Source organism: Phocoena sinus, chromosome 9 (assembly GCF_008692025.1).
Source record: "Phocoena sinus isolate mPhoSin1 chromosome 9, mPhoSin1.pri, whole genome shotgun sequence".
Taxonomy (NCBI): domain Eukaryota; kingdom Metazoa; phylum Chordata; class Mammalia; order Artiodactyla; family Phocoenidae; genus Phocoena; species Phocoena sinus.
Window position 1 is genome coordinate 59,735,984 of NC_045771.1, and position 19,760 is coordinate 59,755,743.

At 39.3% G+C, this 19,760-nt stretch overlaps 1 protein-coding gene across 5 annotated transcripts in view; it reads left to right on the forward strand.

The window, feature by feature from the left end:
* DYNC1I1 (dynein cytoplasmic 1 intermediate chain 1) overlaps positions 1-19,760 on the forward strand; it is a 331,990-nt gene that overhangs the window by 203,980 nt on the left and 108,250 nt on the right. For all 5 annotated transcript variants that reach the window (XM_032642848.1, XM_032642850.1, XM_032642849.1 and 2 more), the window contains 3 exons: positions 5,790-5,952; positions 7,919-8,018; positions 15,570-15,695. In XM_032642848.1, coding sequence (XP_032498739.1) covers positions 5,790-5,952; positions 7,919-8,018; positions 15,570-15,695 — 389 coding nt within the window. The remainder of the gene's footprint in view (positions 1-5,789; positions 5,953-7,918; positions 8,019-15,569; positions 15,696-19,760) is intronic.

Genomic DNA, 19,760 nt, shown 5'->3' on the forward strand with positions numbered 1-19,760 from the left:
CGTGATCATCACTATTAACTATACTATTAAAAGTTTTCCTCTACACTCTGCCCATATCAGAAGGAGGAGCCTTTACATGCTCCAGTGATAACAATGACTAGTACTTATTAGGGGCTTACTAGGTACTTGGCTCTCTCCTTAACACTCCAGAGATAATATGTACCCTTTGCAACATCCTTTTGAAGCAGATACTATTATTTTCCCTATTTTATAGGTAGAGAAATAGGAAAAGGGAGGTTTAAAAACGTACCCATGGATACATAATGTGTAAGTACACGATCCAGGATTTGGAGTTGACTCCAAAGCCTATACACTTGCCCACAAAGCCATCCTCCTGTAATAGCACTGGATTTCAAAAAACAAGAAAGCAATAATGAAAAAAGAAAAGAAAGGGGAAGGCAAGACATACTATAGCTGATGTTTCCCTAAAAGTCTGATTTTGTGTCCCTTTGAGATTTTCAGCCTATGGAGAAAAAGAGAATTTTGAGATTGTCATTCTTATTGAGAAATGGAGTGTCCATGAGAATGGAGTGTAGATTAAAAAGATTCTTCCATATTTCCTACTAAATGTCCCAAGTTTAGAGCAACATAAGTCTAATTAGAATTTCATTTGATTTTTAAATTTTTGATTTGCCCGTGGCTCTGGCGCAGTGCATGGCACATGGTTGTCCCCGGGGACTTTGTAGGCGTGGTCATAGGGACTCACTTCAACCTGCCCAGGCATTAAGTGAGGTGGATTACTGTCAAGTTCCAGGGTACGGCTGTAGGCAGGCAGTAGATTCAGCATCTTTAACAGTGGCGTCCACAGAAGGCACAAGTTCCTCTTTCTGAGAGATTCTAAAAGGATTTGATTGAAGCAAGCTGACATTTAAACCTCCTACTAAGAACATGTATATATTTAAGCTGGTGAATAGAATATCATTAACACAGGTGTAGCAAGAGACAAAATAAGTCAAAGTTTACTAAAATACCCTCACCCTTTTTTTTTTTTGCAAAATATCCTTAAGATGTACTGGGTGATAAGAAGCCAGGGTGTATTTTGTGTGTCTTGGCACGGATTCCCTCCTGCCCCCCAACCCCAATTTCCAAATTCTCTTCTCTGGCAAAGCATTGCAACCTCCTTCTTAAGTTCTGAGCAAAAACACCCTCCAGTTTTAACTCTCACTCATGCTTCATGGAATTGATTAAAGTCCTGTTAAAAGTCCAAGAGAAGTTTGAAAGTGCATTTCCTGTTACTGCCGCGCCGTGCATCTTAAGTCTCTATTAATGGCTTTTCTGCAAATTAGCACATAATGGGTTAAAAGCATGTTTATGTTGGCATCAAACTCTCTCTGGCTATTTTTTTTTAAAGCAAGACAGTATTTTGCAAACTTTTTAAAGAATCTCTAGCAGATACAATCGTGGCGCCATTCATACAGCTGCATGGTAGTCAGGGCTGTGTCAGCACTTCCATAGGAACCCTGAGTTTCAGGGATTTATTACTTATCCATAAACATTTGCTCTGGGCTGAAACTTGACATACACAGTTTCAAACCAGGGAACACATTTTTGAGAAATCTGGCCGTTTTTGGAGTTAAAAAAAAAAAAGTGCTGAGGGGGAGATGGGAAAAAAAATCAGTGCTCACTAGCTTTTGACATTTTTGCCCATGTGACATCAAAAATGCATTAAACAGTAAAGAAATATGGGTTTGATTTATTACTCTTCTCACTCTTTTTTCCACATCAGAGTAGGGAAAACAGCAGGTAGCTTTTAGCTTTTAATAAAATTTTAGGAAATTTCTATATGTGAGTGTCCTAGTATCTTCATGTTTAGAGATTTAAAGCAACAGAATTGGAAACGTGACTCTTGTAAATGCACATTAACTCATAAACCTCACATTAACTTCAGAGAAGGACATCATTCTTTATTAGTTTGGTTTGGTTTTCTTCCTCTTGTTTTTGAACTGATTTCACTGTAAAATTCAGTAAGAGCTACTGTCCCTATTTAATCTGATTGAATATTTATGTGGGTTTACTTATTTATTTTTTAATCTTTTTGACATATTCTTGAAAAATATTTAAAAGATGTAATTTTTATATTGAAATTTAAAGCTATATCATTGAAACAAGGCAAGACATTTCTGAAATGGATATTTTAAAAATTACTTTTGACCTAAAGATGAGATTGTAAAATACTCAATATAAATTGTGGATTCCATTACAGATTTTACATTTTTACAGAGAAAAAACATCCAGGAACTCTAGAAATCAAAAGCTATAGTGTCTAGTAAATAGAGTAAATCAAAAAGAAATTGAAAAAGTACACATTCAGGTCAATAAGAAAAGTTAAGAAGCATAGCAAATAGGATAGAATCAACATGAGAGACACATAAAAAAGGATTCTCATGTACAGTACCAAGACAAATTAACATTTCTATAATAAAAAGAATTAATAGTAGACCCTAAAATAAAATTCATACTAGATTTTAATTTTGCAGGCCATGAATTCATAGAATTAGGCAGTTCTCTAAACTTTGAGTTTCATGACTCTAGTACATGGTTTTCGTACTTCTTATTCAAGCTAAATATAACTGTTCAGGTAAATTTTGGTAAGTTTGAAAATTGTGCTGTCATTGGCTCATATGTAAGTCATATCCATGTGTACTACTTTTCCTGAAGAATCTTTATTTCTTAAAAAAGGTCACTTTAAATGCATAAAATATTGTTAGCTCTTGGCAGAAATACTCCATGTTGCAAAAACAAACAACAAACCTGCTATAATAGCAATTTCTGCTTAACTTGTAAGAAAAATCAAACATTATCATTGCCCTTGTTTTGCGCTGTTACGCCTGTTGCTATTAAATTACTTCCTACCTTTTTATGCAGAGAAGATGTTGAAAATAATTCTTTAGGTTCCAGGGATAGGGAAAAGCTGAAGAAACAGAGATTTTAGGGAGAATTTGGGGTCTCTCCTGGAGTAATACAATTCTGATTTTAATTGTTTATGCTTATATTTTAAATTTTGTGGACTCCATTAATCAACTAATTTTTTTTTCATGAAATATGATGTCTGGAGAGGTTTTACCTCCAAATACAGATTTTGGTTGTGGTTCCTGGATACTCCATTATGTTTTCATTACATTGTAATAACACATCAATTTAAAGACTTTTAAATATGAGAGGTTTGGGGTTTTAGCGAAAATAACTGTAGCTCTGTTTAACTCCTAAGTTGAATATTGTTTATGACTTTTAAAAAGTACTCATCCGCACATGCATCTTATTATTTTGTGCTAACAAATCATGTCATTTGATCCCTGTTAGACATCAAAGCTTAATATAAAATATGCTCTTTGTTTTGCTTCAGTAGCAATTTAATTTCAAGCCAAATATTGTATTGCCAAACATAATATCTGGAGACGCTACTGCTTCACTTACCTGAACTTGGCCTCTGCAAATACACTTTGATCAGCCATTTATGTTTCTCTTAGAGAAGAAGTTGTATGTCTTGAAAGCTGAGATCAAAATGACAGTAAGCTACAGGGAAGAAAAAGATTACAGAAAATTACACAGGAACTGTTTTTTATTCAAGGTAATGGACCTGTAAGGAAATATACAGGTGGAATACAAGTAGCTCAAAAAGATAAACAGAGAATAGAATAGATATTTTTAAAATGTAAAAACAGGAATAAAGGGAAAAAATTCCTATATCTCTGCTTAATTTCAAGTGTGTCTCAAGTCATCCATCAGCATTGACAAAAGCCGAATGAAGCTTTTAAAATAAGACATTCTTCTTGGTCCTGTAGCATCCTTGTTTAGTGAAGTTTATTTATTTATATAACAGTACTGACCAAAACAAAAGGACCCTAGTGTTTTCCCCTTTACCTAGTTACATTTAGTAGTTTTACTGTTTTCTTGAACTTATATCAGGGTGAAAAAACTCAAATGCCTCATTTATGGGTGTTTTAGAAAGTAGACTAATTATATATAACTGCTAATTATTGAATGCTGAACTATTTGTCAGTATATTTAAGTCTTAAACCAGACTTAAAGTTTAGGTATCATTGCCTCATTTTATGGCTAACACTGCGGCTTAGAGAGCTTTCATTGATTAAAGAATCCAAGCTAGCAAATGGCGGAGTAAGTCTTGGATTCCAGGCTGGTTTTGTAGAGTTCTTGTTATTTACAGTTTACACATTGCCCACTTCACCATTTCTCAAACTAGTGTCTGTGCAGCATTGCTCAGCAGTTGTTGATGGAGGTTTTTGGAGAGTCCCAAACACATGGGCACATTTAGGGCTCTGGAAACTTCAGCAACAAAGAAATATTTCTGGCTATATTTAGGGCTGCTAGAAACACCAGGGTGAGCTGTATTTGGAGATAATCTTCTGCTGTAGTGGATGAATCATGTTTTTCCACTTCTCAAGGTGTGAATCAACTACATCATAATCATTCTAATTTCTTGTACAAATACAGACCCTGGAGTCTTTCCAGACCTCTTATGCCTTTCAGTCTGGGGCAGGGGAGGGGAGGCCAGAAGGGGAAAGACATTATGAACATTAAAAGCTTGAGATCTACTTCCATGGCTCTGCAGGAGGGCTTCTTGACAGTTCAGATTTCTCAGGACAGTGGCTTCAAGATACCATTAATCAAATCAAATAACACTTCCATAAAACATTATGCTATAGGTGGCTATACCTAAATGATTCCTCTGACCATGTGGCCAGGTAGAAATCGGTCCTGGTTATCAGGATGGTTGTGGAAGTGTTTGGGAAATTCTGTGGGTGAGTCATTCCACCAGGGACCCCTATGGTTTTAATGCACTACCTTCCTCCTGTAGCTTAAACTCCAGGAGCTTCTGGTCCTACTGGAAGGGTAATTGATCAAACATTTATTGAAGTCTCTCTGCACAAAAGTTGAACTGAGATTCCTGAAGAACCATAGAGGTTCAGCTGACAGTTTCTGCCCTTAGGGATTTCTCACTCTGGGGGAGTTCCTAATCCTTCCTCTATAGTTTTATGTAAACCCTGCTACTGAAGGAACAGTTTATATAACCTAATCGTGACTCTGAGGTGAGCTGACTTTCAGACACTATGACATATTGCTAGTTACTTAATCTCTCTTTGCCTTATTTTGTATCTTCAAATTTAGTCTTATAAGATTAATCATGCTGGAAAAGTAAGGCATAGTAACAATTATGAGGTGTCTTATAGCATTTATTTGTTCCATGTGTTTGTTTAAAAGCAGAAGATACCTTGGGTAAAGGTGCGTTTGGAAGGACACGTTTCAGTTTTCGAGGAGAATCTATATAACAATCAATCAGTCTTATCAAGTAACTATCTAAAATAAAATGAATTTATCAGTAGAAAGAGGAAAGGTGCTATCTAGATCATATTATAGATAGTTCTTAATTATTTAGTATGTGCAGCTTTACAATCTGATATACATGGTTTTATAGATTTCTCTATTATGTACTATTTGAGCTGTTTTTCAAGTTCAGTTCTAAAGAAAATAACGTTCAGAACTCATTGTTAAAACACACCAATCATTTTCATTTGTAATATTTTTCAACTCTTCAAAATAGTAATTAGTCCAGATATGAAATCTTTTTGTCAAATTGTCAGTGAAGACATCTGCAAAAACCTTTGATGTGAATTTAAGAGTAATTTAGAATTAATATTAACAATGGTTTATTTCACTGTGTCTTATCACTCTTTTGATAAGCAATGTCTTTCAAGAGTTGGATTCCTCTTGAAATGTTTTAATTATCCCTTTTTTTTTTTCTTTCCCAATAATCTCTTTTACATAAATAGCTCCTCCAAGGGAGCTGACAGAGGAAGAAAAACAGCAGATCCTTCACTCAGAGGAATTTCTCATCTTTTTTGATCGGACAATACGGGTAATTGAAAGAGCGCTGGCAGAAGACTCCGATATCTTCTTTGACTATAGTGGTCGAGAGTTAGAGGAAAAAGATGGGTTAGTTTCTTGTGTGCATTTAAAAAAATACTGTGATAAGTTCTCTGTTGATTCTAAATTCACTTATGTTTTGAGTAGGCAAGTTCCAAGCCTAACAAATCAGAGGAGTATGAAATTCCAGAGCTGATCTTGCTGAACAGCTTTGACTAAGGGCTTTGGTTATGACTTCTGGCTTAGAGTTTCCTTGTAATTATCATGTGCTTCCATGAAATGCTTTTGAACTTGATATCTGGGGAACAGCCCAGGTGATAGAGACTGGCAGAGTCATGTACATTGTCCTCTGAGAAAACATAAGCAGCAAAAGGAGATTTGTGTTATATCCAGTAGATCTATTTTTGATGTCTAAGCAAACAGGAAGCCGAAGAAAATAAACATGAGATATGGGAGACCTTAACTGATGTGGGAGACAGCAAACAGAGACTGGCAACTCTTTCCTCTTTTGATGCCATAAGATTATGTGTATATGCCTTTTAGGAAATACAAGTGCCGTTTACTTTTAACTAACCATTAGAAGTAAATGGCCCCAAATGACTTTCCCTGTGACTGCAACAAATGTATTACGTTCGGCAGGGGCTGTCAACCATCTTCGTGTGGATAATTGGAGGCGCTTTATGAGCTTTGTGAGCGATATAGCTGGTTTTTAGCCACCAATTTCTTTTGGCCAAGAACAACATGAAAAGATGAGATTACCTGCCTTTTTCATTAGACCTGACATTTTACTGCTTCTAAAATTCAAATACATTGTCAAAGGCCAACCTGTCATCGTTGAAGATGCTCAAGGCAATATAACCGTGGCTCTGAAAACAGTTTCAAAAGGGAGTTCTAAAAATGTTCTAAACAGTCAACAGCATCATTAGACTACATCAAAGAGAATAATATTTGGAATATATGTGTTATATTTGTTTTCTTTTAAAAAGCCATTACTCTATGGCTCAGTTAGTTTGCTGAGTTCTCTTTCCCTCTGGGTGTCTGGTACAGTGTTATACTGGGCTCCTGGCAGATATTTGGGGGCACGTACCTCTTGCCTGAGTTTGCAGTGGTGGAGCTGAGAAAAGGATAGCAGGGGGAAAAAAAAAGTCATAATAAGTCAGCTGCTTGGAGCCCAAGTACCTAATCTGAGGTCAAGTCACCCAGTCTGAACAAGAACTATATAGGGCAAGTGATACAGGGTGCAAAGCAATGGAATGAAGCAAATGAACAGAAAAAAAAGGGTGAGTGTGGAAGAATTCCTGAACTGAAGCCCAAGGAGTATAGGCAGCTTTTTATGCAGATCCCATAGCTGCTGACACAGAACAAGCATGACTCAATTTAAACACTCGGTCTTGTGGAGCGAATGCATGACCAGTGCAGAGTTCTTCAGAGGAGGTTTTGCAGCCAGTTGAATATCAGGCAAGTAAACAGTAGCCAAAGTGTAATCTTCCTCCATCCAGGTGATATTTTGGTCTGTGTTAAGTACCTAAGGTGTTTGGTGAATCCCTCATTCCCCAGCAGGCCTGTCTCACTGTAGAACTTTTCACTTGCTATTGAGCAAGGAGGCAACTGCCACCTTCAATCGGAAATTACAGGTAAAGAGAGACATGCATGTCATTTCTGGTCTAAGGCCAGATAAGGTGGTATTGATACCAAAGACTCTCCAAATGTGCTGCGCTTCCTTGCGAGCTGGGAGATTTCTTGTAAACTCTGATTCAAGGCAGAGCTTATTAGGGGGAGGAGAATGCTTTAGAACTGCTCAAGATAGGAACCTGAAACAAATTTGACATTTCACACCAGGCTTGGGACAACATGTGGGAACCTTTTCTGGGCCAGGTTAGAGAGAGCTTTGCAGAAAGGAGATCACCTTTAGTTTATTTACGATCAGAGTTTGCTGTCTAAGTTGATGCTTTGGCTTTAGAGAGTATCGTGCGCCATGCTCTCGCCATTTCATTCTTTCAGTATGAGCACTAGTTTGATGTTTAAACCCTCCTAGGGATGTCCAGGCTGGAGCCAACCTTTCTTTCAATCGTCAGTTCTACGATGAGCATTGGTCCAAGCACCGAGTAGTCACTTGTATGGACTGGTCTCTCCAGGTAAGGATGGTTGCTGGGATGGGACAAACTGGACTTGTGTTCTCATGGCATTTGTATTTTAAAAAAAATAAGAGAGAATTGCTCCACTATTTTGGATGTGTTCACTAACCTGCAATTTTTTTCTGTGCCTATTGGTTTTCTTTCTCATTTTACTGAAGTTTCAGTTTAAAATTTGCACTCTCTTATTCATACACATTGAGTACTTACTAGGGACCAGACGAAGAGCCAGGCCATTCTGTCCATGAAACTGCTCTCACTAAAGTCACCAATGATTTCCTACTTGTCAAATCCATGTGAATATTTTTAAGCCTTAATCTGCCCCGACCTCTCTTTGTCATCCAGCTTTGTTGACTTCCCCATACTTCTAAAAATATTATCCTTCCACTGAGTTCCACAGCTCGACTCTCTTTCAGTTCTCGAACTCCTCCAAGACTTCTTTTTCCTCTCCTACCCTCATGGTCCTCGTGGTCATGCCCTCAACCTTTACTCTTCTCGACGTGCTCTCTGTGGGAGATCTCTTCCACTGCTATGGATTCAACCACCACGTGGGCAGCCTTTTTCTATCCCCCGCCCAATCTCCCTCCTGAATTCCACTTTACACACCAGACAGATCCATTCAGGTGTCCCATAGAATCTCAAACTAATCACTAACTCATTATTTCCACACGTCTGAAATCCTTTTTTGCTTCCTCCATTCTCTGTTAAAGCCATCACAATATACCCAAGGACCTAAAGCAAAACTTTCGTCATTAACATTAGAAACTTTCTCTCCCTTATCTCCCAGACCCGGTCTGTCACCAAGACTGTCCGTTTCGCCGCTCATATATTCATCATCTTACACCTGTAGTACTGCTAACCTTCTTGTGTTCTTTCTACATCCAAACTTGTCCACCTATAGTTTTCCCTCTAGACATCTAGCCAAATAATCTTTCGAAAAACGCACATCTGATCACTTCACTCCCGGGATTAAAACTCCCTATTGCCTGCAAGAAAAAAAAAATCTAAACACCCTAGTGCAGCATTCATAGTGAAAGCAGGCAGATTTACCAAAAGCCAATTTAATGGCCTACTCAGTTAGTGTATAATTTACCCAGCACTGAGTAGTTAAATAATGCACATAAAGGTACACAGCCTAATTGTGGTGAGGTCAGAATATGAACTCAGGTGGTCTGACTCCTGAGCTCACATTCTTGATCACCATGCTGCGTCCCCTCCTGTAATGACAATGACATAATAGCAATGAGGGAAATAGGGATGATAAGTACTGGGCATTTATGCACAGTGCAGTTTCTGTTTTCTTACAGTCTGTGCTTTTATTGGGAATAATTATCATGGCTAGCTTTTAATTTGTGTTTCTTATATACTAAGCACTGTGCCAGCTGCTCTGGAGGCATTGTCTTATTTCACCCTCACAACATCAAGTGAGGCAGCCACTGTTACTATTTTAATTTTATAGCTGAAGAAATTGAGGCTCAGAGCAACTAAGTATCTTACTAACCGTCCCTCAGCTAGGATGTGGTACAGCAGGGCTTTGAACCCAAGTCTTTCAGCACTTTCAGGCATATGCTCTTTACCAGTGCCTCCCACAAAGGGCTTATGAATCTGGAACCGAAAGAGGTTCTAAGGGCCGAGTGACGTAGGGCCGAGAGCAAGTGCTTTCAGGATTCAGTGGAGGTTGGAGTCTGTCTCTGGTTGGACAGGGCATCTTAGAAGACTGGGATTAGACAAATGGAGGGGAGAAGAGTGTGCTCTAGGCAGAGCAGTAAAGCAGGTGATGTGAAGAGCCCCATTTAGTCATGTTGAGAACAGGAACACTGAAGAGGAATGTAAACCCCTGCAACCAGACTGTCAGCAGCCACAAAGTGGGCAAGTGATCTCTCCCCTTGAATCTCTTTTTACATCCAAAACAAGACAGCACGCAGGGCATGGTCGTGCAGAGGCTAATACAGGCAGGGTGTGCCCAGCCACTTCCCGCCAGTGCGTGGGTGCTCTGTGAGCACGCTCGGGTGTGTGTGCAGAAAGCAGATCCAAGGCTGAGGAGACACTTAGCTCGGCTTGTTCACTTGTTCAAAGCCTGGAAATTACACAGGAACCTTATCTGACACATTCCTCAAAGGCAGGTTTCACTGATAACTCTCCCTGAGGAGGCAGCAGGGGGCTCACCAGTGGGGCTGGTCCCTGCCTGGCCTCAGCGTGTGGTGGGCCCTATTGCCTGTAGATAGGTTTGTTTCCACACAGGATCTTGTGTGTCGTTTTTGTTGCAGGAGGTGAAACTGGAAAGGGCAGAAACTCCCCCATAGAGAGACTGCATCTGTTTTTCCCCATTTTTGTGTAACCTGCCATCTACACTGTGGGGAAGGGGTTTGCATTTCTGAAAAATGTATTTTCTTTGGAGCATAAGAAACAGGAATTAGAGCCCTTACATCATAACAATTTTGGGGTTCAAAGGACCAGGTTGACATACGTATGGAATGAAGAGACTTTCTGAGTGAATCTACATGCAATCCAGTGATATTAAGAAAGAAGAAAAGGATAGAGGCATTGTCTTAGCGTCTAGTAGAGGCATGTATGCTTAGGATGATTATGAATGGAACAGAATGGAACAGAGGGGAAAAAAGGAAGAAACTGTAAGATTCCTGCATAGCTTTGCTGTGACCTCTTGTACTTCTTAAACAAGAACACTTTAACTTTGCGATATTTGCAAAATATCCACCAAACATTATTCCCTGGAAGACATTTGGGTGCTTGGGGAATTATGTCAACTTTGCTATTCATTGAATATCGTTTAGCACAGGGGGTCAATAATACTATCCACATATCACATGACAGATTTGGCAGACATATACAAAACCAGACTTATGATCTCACTCCCACCATGTATATTCCTCTCATATGTAAGTTGCATCCTCGAACCTTGGAGTCATCCAAGATACAAAGCCAAGTCGTTTTTTTTTTTAATTGAAGTAAAGTTGATTTACAATGTTGTGTTAATTTCTGCTGTACAGCAAAGTGATTCAATTATACATATATATACATTCTTTTTATATTCTCTTTCATTATGGTTTATCATAGGATATCGAATATAGTTTCCTGTGCTATACAGTAGAACCTTGGTGTTTATTCATTCTCTATATAATAGCTTACATCTGCTAACCCCAGCTTCCTACTCCATTCTTCCCCCATCCCTCTTCAAGTAATTTTTGATAGCTCATTTAATTGCAAAACCCAATCAAATTTACGGTAGTAAAAAGACCCCCACTGTGATCAATTCAAATCCACTTACATGTGGAGTTGATACCTACTTTATGTCATGGCCTCCACTTTGTGCTTATATTAGGAAATAGCTTCCTAACTGGTCTCCCTGCCTCAATTCTCTACACTGTTGAGTCATTGTAAGTACTTTTCCAGTTTACTATTTGTAAAGATTACTTATTTGCTCTCAGTGTCACCTTGAGCAAATTACCTGACTTTTCTTGGCTTAAGTTTCCTCACTCATAAAATGATAATTGTACCTAGCTCACATGCTTATTGTATTAAATGAGTAAATGTATTTAAAACACTTCGAGTTTTAAAACTGTCTAGTATATAAAAAATACTGAATAAATGTTAAAGTAGTGGTAGAATTAGTAGTAGTAGTAGTTGGAGTGTATGACTCCCAGAGTGAAGTCTAAAATCATTAGCCTGTACTCAGTGACTTCTGTGAGGATGCCCTGAGGCATCTGCAGCCCTTTTATCTTTTTCATCTCTTCCTATCACCTGCCTCCCAGCCAGGTGCTATAACCTACTGTCTCCTGAATATGTTCTCCACTGCATTAGTCAAGAAAACTTTACCCCTGGCTACTTTAAGGAAAAAGGGAAATTTATTCGAGAGCTACTAGGGTGCTCAGGGAATCCACGGAAGAGATGATGAACGGGGACTCAGGAGTATAAATCTGAGCAGCTTGAGAGGCTTCACCAATAAGATGCTGTCGTAAGCTGACTCATTTGCCAGCCCATGGGTTCTGTGTCTCAGCTCAAAAGTTACAGTAGCCAAGTTAGAGAATGTGATTGCCCCAGCTGGGTCAGGTATGAACCCTGCAATGAATTAATTGTCCCTGGGAAGTTAGACACCTGTGTATTGAGGTAATCTCCAAAGATTGGGAGAATCACTGTGAACCAGGCAGACACCCAAGAGAGATTTCCCGCATCAATATTTACCTGACTCTACAATATTTACCCTCGTCTATACTCTCCTCTCACTTCTCTCCTAATCACCTAGCCATTTAACAGGGCCCAACCAAGTCTCATTTCTTCTCAGAAGTCCTTTCCAATATCTCTCCCTACCATACCCCGTTCCAACTAAAGTAGTTATTTTCTCCTCTGTGCTTTGATAGACCTCCTTTTGTATCTCCATCTTAGCATGTTCTGCTTTTATATTTGTGTTGTTGTTATTCATACATGTGTCTCACCTCCCTCTGCTAAGTGATGAGCTCCTATAAAGCAAAGCATGTTACTGTTGAAATTCGTGTCCCACATTTTACCTGGCACCAGTGCCTCTCATATGCATGGGGGGAGGGGGCACTTGACGCATGCCACAGTGGGCTGGAAGGGACATGGTCTTTGAAACCAAATAGACTTCAAGCAGGGCCTCACTTTATCATTTATTAGCAACTTAACTTGGAACAAGTTCCTTACCCGGGGACCCTTGGCTTCTTTGTCTGTAGAAGTAGGAAAACCATTGCTTACTTTAGAGAATTGTAAGGATCAAATGAGTGAACATGTTCCACAGCCCAGTGTCTGGCACATAATGGCGCTTAAAACATGTTGGTTCCTTCCTCGCCAATAAATGTCAGATTTTATTTCTTTATAAGAAAAAGCAGCTTGAGAGCAGATCTGGTAATTTCCGGGTAAAATTCTCCTAGGTTAAATATTAGATAATTCAGCCCCGTGAGCAGTCACAAACTTCCTAGTAGTTAATATTCTCTTTAAGATAATAATTTTAACCTTTAAAGTTTAAATAATCGTGCAGAGATTTACTACTTTTTATTGGAAAATAAGAAAATATGATTAGTCATGTTCAAACAAACATACTAGAGGAGACTTTGAAATCACAAACACTTTCAAGAGATAAGAGTTAATCAGTATCTTTAGGCCTTTTGATCCTAGTTATAGATATTTCACCAAAAGCATTTCACTGGTATTTTACAGAAATTCTCCCTGTTTTCTAAAGGAGTTTTAAACGCAATAATGTAAAATATTTTTTTAATGAAAAAAGAAGAACTGCAAGTGGGAGCCAGCGATGAGACCCAGATGTGGAGCTGTGGGATATTATTCCAGACACATCTGGCTGTCCATTGGCCACTATGGTAGTGGTGTTGATGTTTATAGAGTTGCCTTTTCACATGTGACATAGTTAAACTTCAGATGGACAGTCTGGAGACTTCTGTGTTTATCTGGATGTTAGTTTCTTTGAATGGGCTTTGAATCAAAGGCCTTTCTTAACAGGCCTTTGATTCATCCGCTGAGGAGTGTTTTCTAATAAAGAATGATTACTTTCCCCTGGTGGCCACATACGTGTGTGTCGTTGTAGGCTTATACTTTCTCTGTACCAACTGGCGAGTTGTAACTCTCTGCAGCTTTCTTAAGTTGAGGGAGCTCAAAGAATGACTACAATCACATAGGAGACTTAGGTTTAATTATTTTTGATAGAAAAAAAGTTGATGTTCAAATTTATACAGACAATCTTATGTTAAATATATGCAGTGTAGTGAAAAAGAAGGGAAAAATTACCTGTGAGCAGAGACTGATATGATCTGCTATAATCCTGATGCTATTTTTAACGGAGCTGCCTTATGGGAATCCCAGGTAGGAATGACATTTTCATGAAATGTACTCTAACTCCTAAATACCTGCCATGAGATTCAGCCTCAGTTTATTTATAACACTCAGCATAGAGTTCAGGTATGGTGAGTAGGTATTTCTACTCACCGTAGAGTCCTCTTTGTTACTTTACTACTTGTGTTTCTTTTACTTCAGCTTTTAACTGTTGGTGTTATTTAACAACAAAGGATTAAAGGTAAGGTCTTGCTGCTGAGCACAGGGTTACTGACGTAAGAAAGAGCATTTGTAATTCAACAGATTTTGGCACAAGCTTATTGTGCTAGGACTTACTATACTCTGGATTCAGAGGTCAATAAAAACAAGTCCCTATACTCAAAGAGCTTACAATCTAGTAACAGACATAGACCAGGAGAAGCCATAATACAGTTTGACAGGGGCTTTAATAGGGGGACACACATAATTGCTAAGGGAGCTGATGAGAGGCAAGGAGGGGTGGTGGATAGTTAGATAGGATTGTCTGGAGGACTTGGTGTTAACGATGTAACCAACACAGAAGAGGCATTCCAATGAGAGTGAGTATCAGACTCATGGTACAGAGGCTGTACCTATGAACCTCAGAACTAGCCCAGTGAGGCTGGGTCATAGAGTGGGGTTGGGAGGAGGGAGGGAAGGTTGTAAGAGATTAAGTCGAGAAAGTAGAAAATAACAGATGATGAAGGATTCTATATGACCTGGATTTTATCTTGAAAGTAATGATGAGCCATTAAAGTATTTTAAGCAGAGGAGTGACTTAGCCAAATGTATGTTTTGTAAAATCATATTGACAAAGGATGAAGAGTGGAGTAGGTGAGGGTAGGGCATGGCAAATCTGGAAGCAGGAAGCCATTTAAAAAACTGTTGTCTTCATCCAGAAAAGAAATTCATTTAGGAGCCCTCTGATCTTAAGGATAGAAAGAAAACATGCATTTGAATTACCATTGAGGAAGTAGTGAAACACAGTATATGAAGATGAGAAAGAGGGAGGAGTAAAAAATGAACTTGGAGTGTCTGGCCTGGACAGCTAGGTAATGTCAGTGCAAAGCACTAAAGGGATGAATGTTGGAAGAGGGAATGTTGAAAGAGCAGTAGGTTTTTGTAGAAGGCAACAAGCTCGCTTTCCTAGGCACTGCATCTGATGTGTCTATGGACAGCCTTGAGAAATCCCCAGTAGCTGTAAAATCTGCACCTCAGAGAGAAATCAAGCCTAGAGGTAAAGATTTGAACATTGTCAATGTATTAATGCTTATTAAAGCTATTGATGAGTTCACGCAGGGACAGTGTGTCGATAGAGACAAATAAGGGCAGAAAACAGCCCCCCTTGGAATATAGGTAATAGAAGAAACTGTAGGGACTGAAAAGAGTGGTTTGGAAGAAGATCAGGAGAGAAAGATGTCATGGAAGCCAACATAGGAGAAAGGAGGGAGTAGCCCAAATGTCACATAACCCAGAGAGGTCCAGCAGAGCATGCAGTTTAGTAGTCATTGGTGACTATGGCAGCACACGTGGAACGTTTGTTGGGAGTAGAAACCAGATTGCAGTGGGTTGAGACGTGAAGTTGGTATTAAGTATGCCACAGCTTAAAAAGAAAGTGCCATTTAAAGTATGTAATATAGCATGTGTCTGTTGGAATAAGAATGTTTTCCTTGTGTCGTCGTCTTGGCATAAGCCATCCTTGTGACCTCTTCCATCCAGTACCCCGAGCTGATGGTCGCTTCCTACAACAACAACGAAGATGCTCCCCATGAACCAGATGGAGTGGCCTTGGTTTGGAACATGAAGTTTAAGAAAACCACACCAGAATACGTCTTCCACTGTCAGGTAGGAGTCAGCAATGTAAAAAAAACTTATATCTCCTGCTAGACCAAATATAGTTCATACTGCCTCGCATCTGTTTTATGTGGAGAGGAAGAACTGAGTTTAAAAATGGAATTGTTGACAACTTTGGAAAATTCCCCCACAGTAACCTAATGTCTGGGGAAAGTGGCAACCCTCTCCAAACAGTTCAGAAGCCTAGTTGGGGACTGTGTGTCATTTTCTTTCCATTTAAAACAGCCCCCACGAGGATGAGTTTATAAAGACCTCACACTTAGGAAGAAATCCGGGTGTACCACTTCCTCTGCTTAGCAGGAACATATGCTTGCCCACCCTCGTGGACACCCTCAAAACAGTACCATTTCAAGTTCCCTCCTCTCTCTGAAATGCAATTCAATGGGATTTTGCCAGTTTTAAGTTTACGGGCGCCATCTTGCTTTACAGGTAATAATACTTTTGTAGCCAGTTTAAGGTAAGGTTTATCACTATCTTTCTTGAATTGTTGAGAAATATAGATACTGTTTCCGGTTTGCAACTACTCTGGGATATTTTACTGCTTGTATCTGCGGACACATTGGTCTTCTCTTCCATTCAACACAATACAGGCTGAAATTATGTCACAGTTGCACACACTCAGCTTTGCCCTGTTGCCATGAGTCTGCTGAAATAATAGGCCTTGGTAGTGGCCAATACTCCAACCCCTTTATTAATGCCCCTCTCCTGTGATTACGCACAGGAAAATGCAAACAAACAGTTTAGCTCAAAGTTTCAGTTCCTCAAATATTATGATTCAGAGGTCCTGAGTGGCAGATTACTCTGAAAACAGATACATTAGTTGAAGAGGGTGGGTAAACCTGTTGATATTTGGAAGCTTAGTGCCATTTTATATCTAAGAGCTGAGTATCTTTTTGAACTAAAATATGTTTAGACTTTAGAACATTATCAGATATAATTTGGGGAACAAGAGCTGCTGGAGTAAAAGTCCCAGCTTCAACCTGATTGAGTAACCTCTAACTCTTACCATGTTTTTCTAATTTGCTATCTTAAAAACAAGAAGTCCTGGTCTGCATAGTAAATAACCTTTATTTTTTGAACCTTTGAAATAAGAACAGTTTTTTCTTTCTTTTTATTTTAGATTATCAAATTTGTCAGTCTGATATGCTCTTTCTGTAAACATAGAAGCACAAAATCCTAATTTTGTTCAGTTTAAAGAGTTTTGCTGAATTACCAAGAAAATACTAAAAGGATTATGGGATAAGCAGAAGCACATTTTTTGAAAAACAGTGCCATTTAAGCTATTTTGATATTGTATAAAGCATATATTGAATTTTTTTAAATTTAAGAAGTGACACTATATTGTTTTGGTCGAAGTACATAATGTTTATCATAATTTAAATATTTTATTATATTAACTGACGAAAGGTAGCCTGTGGTAATAACAGTTTGATAATGTGCTTAATATTCACAACACCGCACAGCAGCAGGTCAGTAGGAACTAATAATGCTGAGTGAAGAGGCAAATTCCAAAAGTCTTCGGAATTAACTGGAATTTTCAAACTATCTGTTTTATCACACAATGGTTAACACAAGTATTGACTGAAAGGAGCATTCTTTCATCTCCTGGTATCTTTGGGATCATTTACTAAAAGCTTCTCCAAAATGCATTTAACCTTATTTTTAGTTGCCCCCTTAAATGCTCCAATATATGTGTTTTAGAAGATACACCCTTGATTTTTTTTTTTTTAAAGTCAGAAGTACTCTGAATATTCTAACAAAAGATGCTGACTAAACTATCTCTGTATTCCCCAGATTCCTACTATTATCTTCACTTCATCTGGTGACCAGAAGCAGCTGGGGGTTCTAAACTCTACTAGCATTCTCACTGAGAAAGGGGAGAATTCTAATACTTTTAAACTTTGGGGTTAAGTGACATGTGCAAAGGAACAGTCTACTGATCTAAATGTTAATCACATCTAAATACCTTCACACCTACATTTAGACTTGTATTTGACCAAAAAACTAGGGACTGTAGCCTAGCCAAGTTGACACATAAAATTATCCATCATACCTGGATTTCACCTCAGAGCAATCCAGGAAACTAATACCTTTCACAACTCCTAAAGTCCTACTGATTTCAGATCATTTTGGGCTGATAAGCAAATATACCTGGAGTGATCAACTTTGAAATTATTAGACCTTGAGTGGGAGCTTTCCTAAGAGGTGAGAAAAAAACAATAGTTTGAGGACATGGGGAATGTCGCTGTGACATTGATCTCTGAAAATAAAAAAGACATTAACATGTTTTAAGAATCTACATTCATCGTGGTAAGCTCCCATTACTCTCCAGATGAGAAACTGTGGCTCAGAGAGGCCATGAACCCAGGCAGGTGCCCGTAAATGGCAAAGCCGGGATTGAAGTCAGCTCATATTTACTCTGAAGCCTGTGTATTGCCTCCTGCTGCACTAGTCAGGAATTCAGCCAGTTAACACCACGCAGGTGTGTGGCATGGGGGTCTGGGGAGAAGTGAAGAGAGAGAAAAATGGAACAGAGATGTGTTTTCCATCTTACTTGATCATTGCAATCACCTGGGCGACTTTAAGACCTCCTGATGCCTGCGTTTCATCCAGAGGTTGAGATTTAATTAATCTGGGGCACAGTCTGGTCATTTTTACAAAGCTCCCAAGTGAGTTGAAGATGCAGCAATAGTTGAAAACCACTGGAATGTAGAGGAGAGATGAAGAAAGGAGATGATAGGTGATGAACCTAGTTGGCTTCTTTATTTGGAAGTATGGCCATCATTCCTTTTTCCCCTTTGGCCCAAACTAGAGTGGTGTTTTTTGCCTTTGTTACTCTGATGCCCTCCCACCTGACCCTATTTGAGAAATTTCCTACCAACTCCCTGCCCCTTCCCGCTTCACCTCACCTGGAGGAGGTGGAGACCTCCACGCCCCACCCCTCCTCCCACACATACTTATTTCCTTGAGCTCACTTATTGGTGGGATCTGCTTCTGTGGTGGTCAGAAGACTCAGTTGTTTTTCCAGGAGTGGACTCAAGACCCCATTGAACACGACACAACGTGCATTGGACAGTGCTATTTCTTTTGGGATAATGACACACCTTGCTGTAGTTGATCTCCGTGAAGTTCGGATCACCTCCAGGTAAACATCAGTGGCTGCCAAAAGAAAACAAAAGTGCCGTGATACTGAGTATGACTGAGCTGTTGGGAGACCAAAGCAGGGGTAACTTAGGCAGCCAGGGAAGGTGTAGGTGACTTAGTGGATGTTGGTGAGGTGGAGGGAAAAAGTAGTAAGAGCAGTTTGGTTACCGTGCACTAACCATGGTAGTGCAGGGGGGAACTTGGAGAGCCCACGGAATTAAGATAGACACGAGAAAAACCAAAACCGCCGCTCACTGGCCCATCACTTTTCTTCTTGTATCCTTCCTGTTCGTTGGTGAAGCTTATTTACTACAATTGGTCCTTTCCAGACGTTATCTCACTGAAATTGGGTAGAATGAATGTGCTGCCACATTCCCCTATGATGTTCCAATAATTTCAAAATTCGTTTTCTTAGGAAGAAAGAGGACTGGAGGTGAGGAGCTACGGGTGACTTATGATGACTGTACTTTTATCATTTTGGAAGAATCACATTAGCTAGCCATTTCTTGCTGACCTCTTGATTCTTCATATTTTTCGCCAAGTGTATAGTTGCAAACAAATCCTATGGCTCAGAAAAGCATCGTTTCAGGCCCTAGAAAACAAATGCACAAGACGCAGCTATCAGTTCCGTTTTCCTTTGCAAAGACTGACAGGCTTTTAGCCTAACGGTAAAAAGATTGCAGGAGGAAGGCTCCTCTCTCTCTACTGAGAATATAGCAAGGCCAAGTACCTTCCACTTTCGTGGGCAGTTTTCTGTCTTTACTAAACTGAATGTTTAGTGTGGGCTCTGGTCCTGCATTTTCTATTTTCATTTCAATGAGAGCCATCCGTACTTGGAAAACATCGGCAACTCTGCATAGAAATCAGCCACTCAGCCCCACCGCACCATCTGGCAGTGCTCCTGCTGTCTTC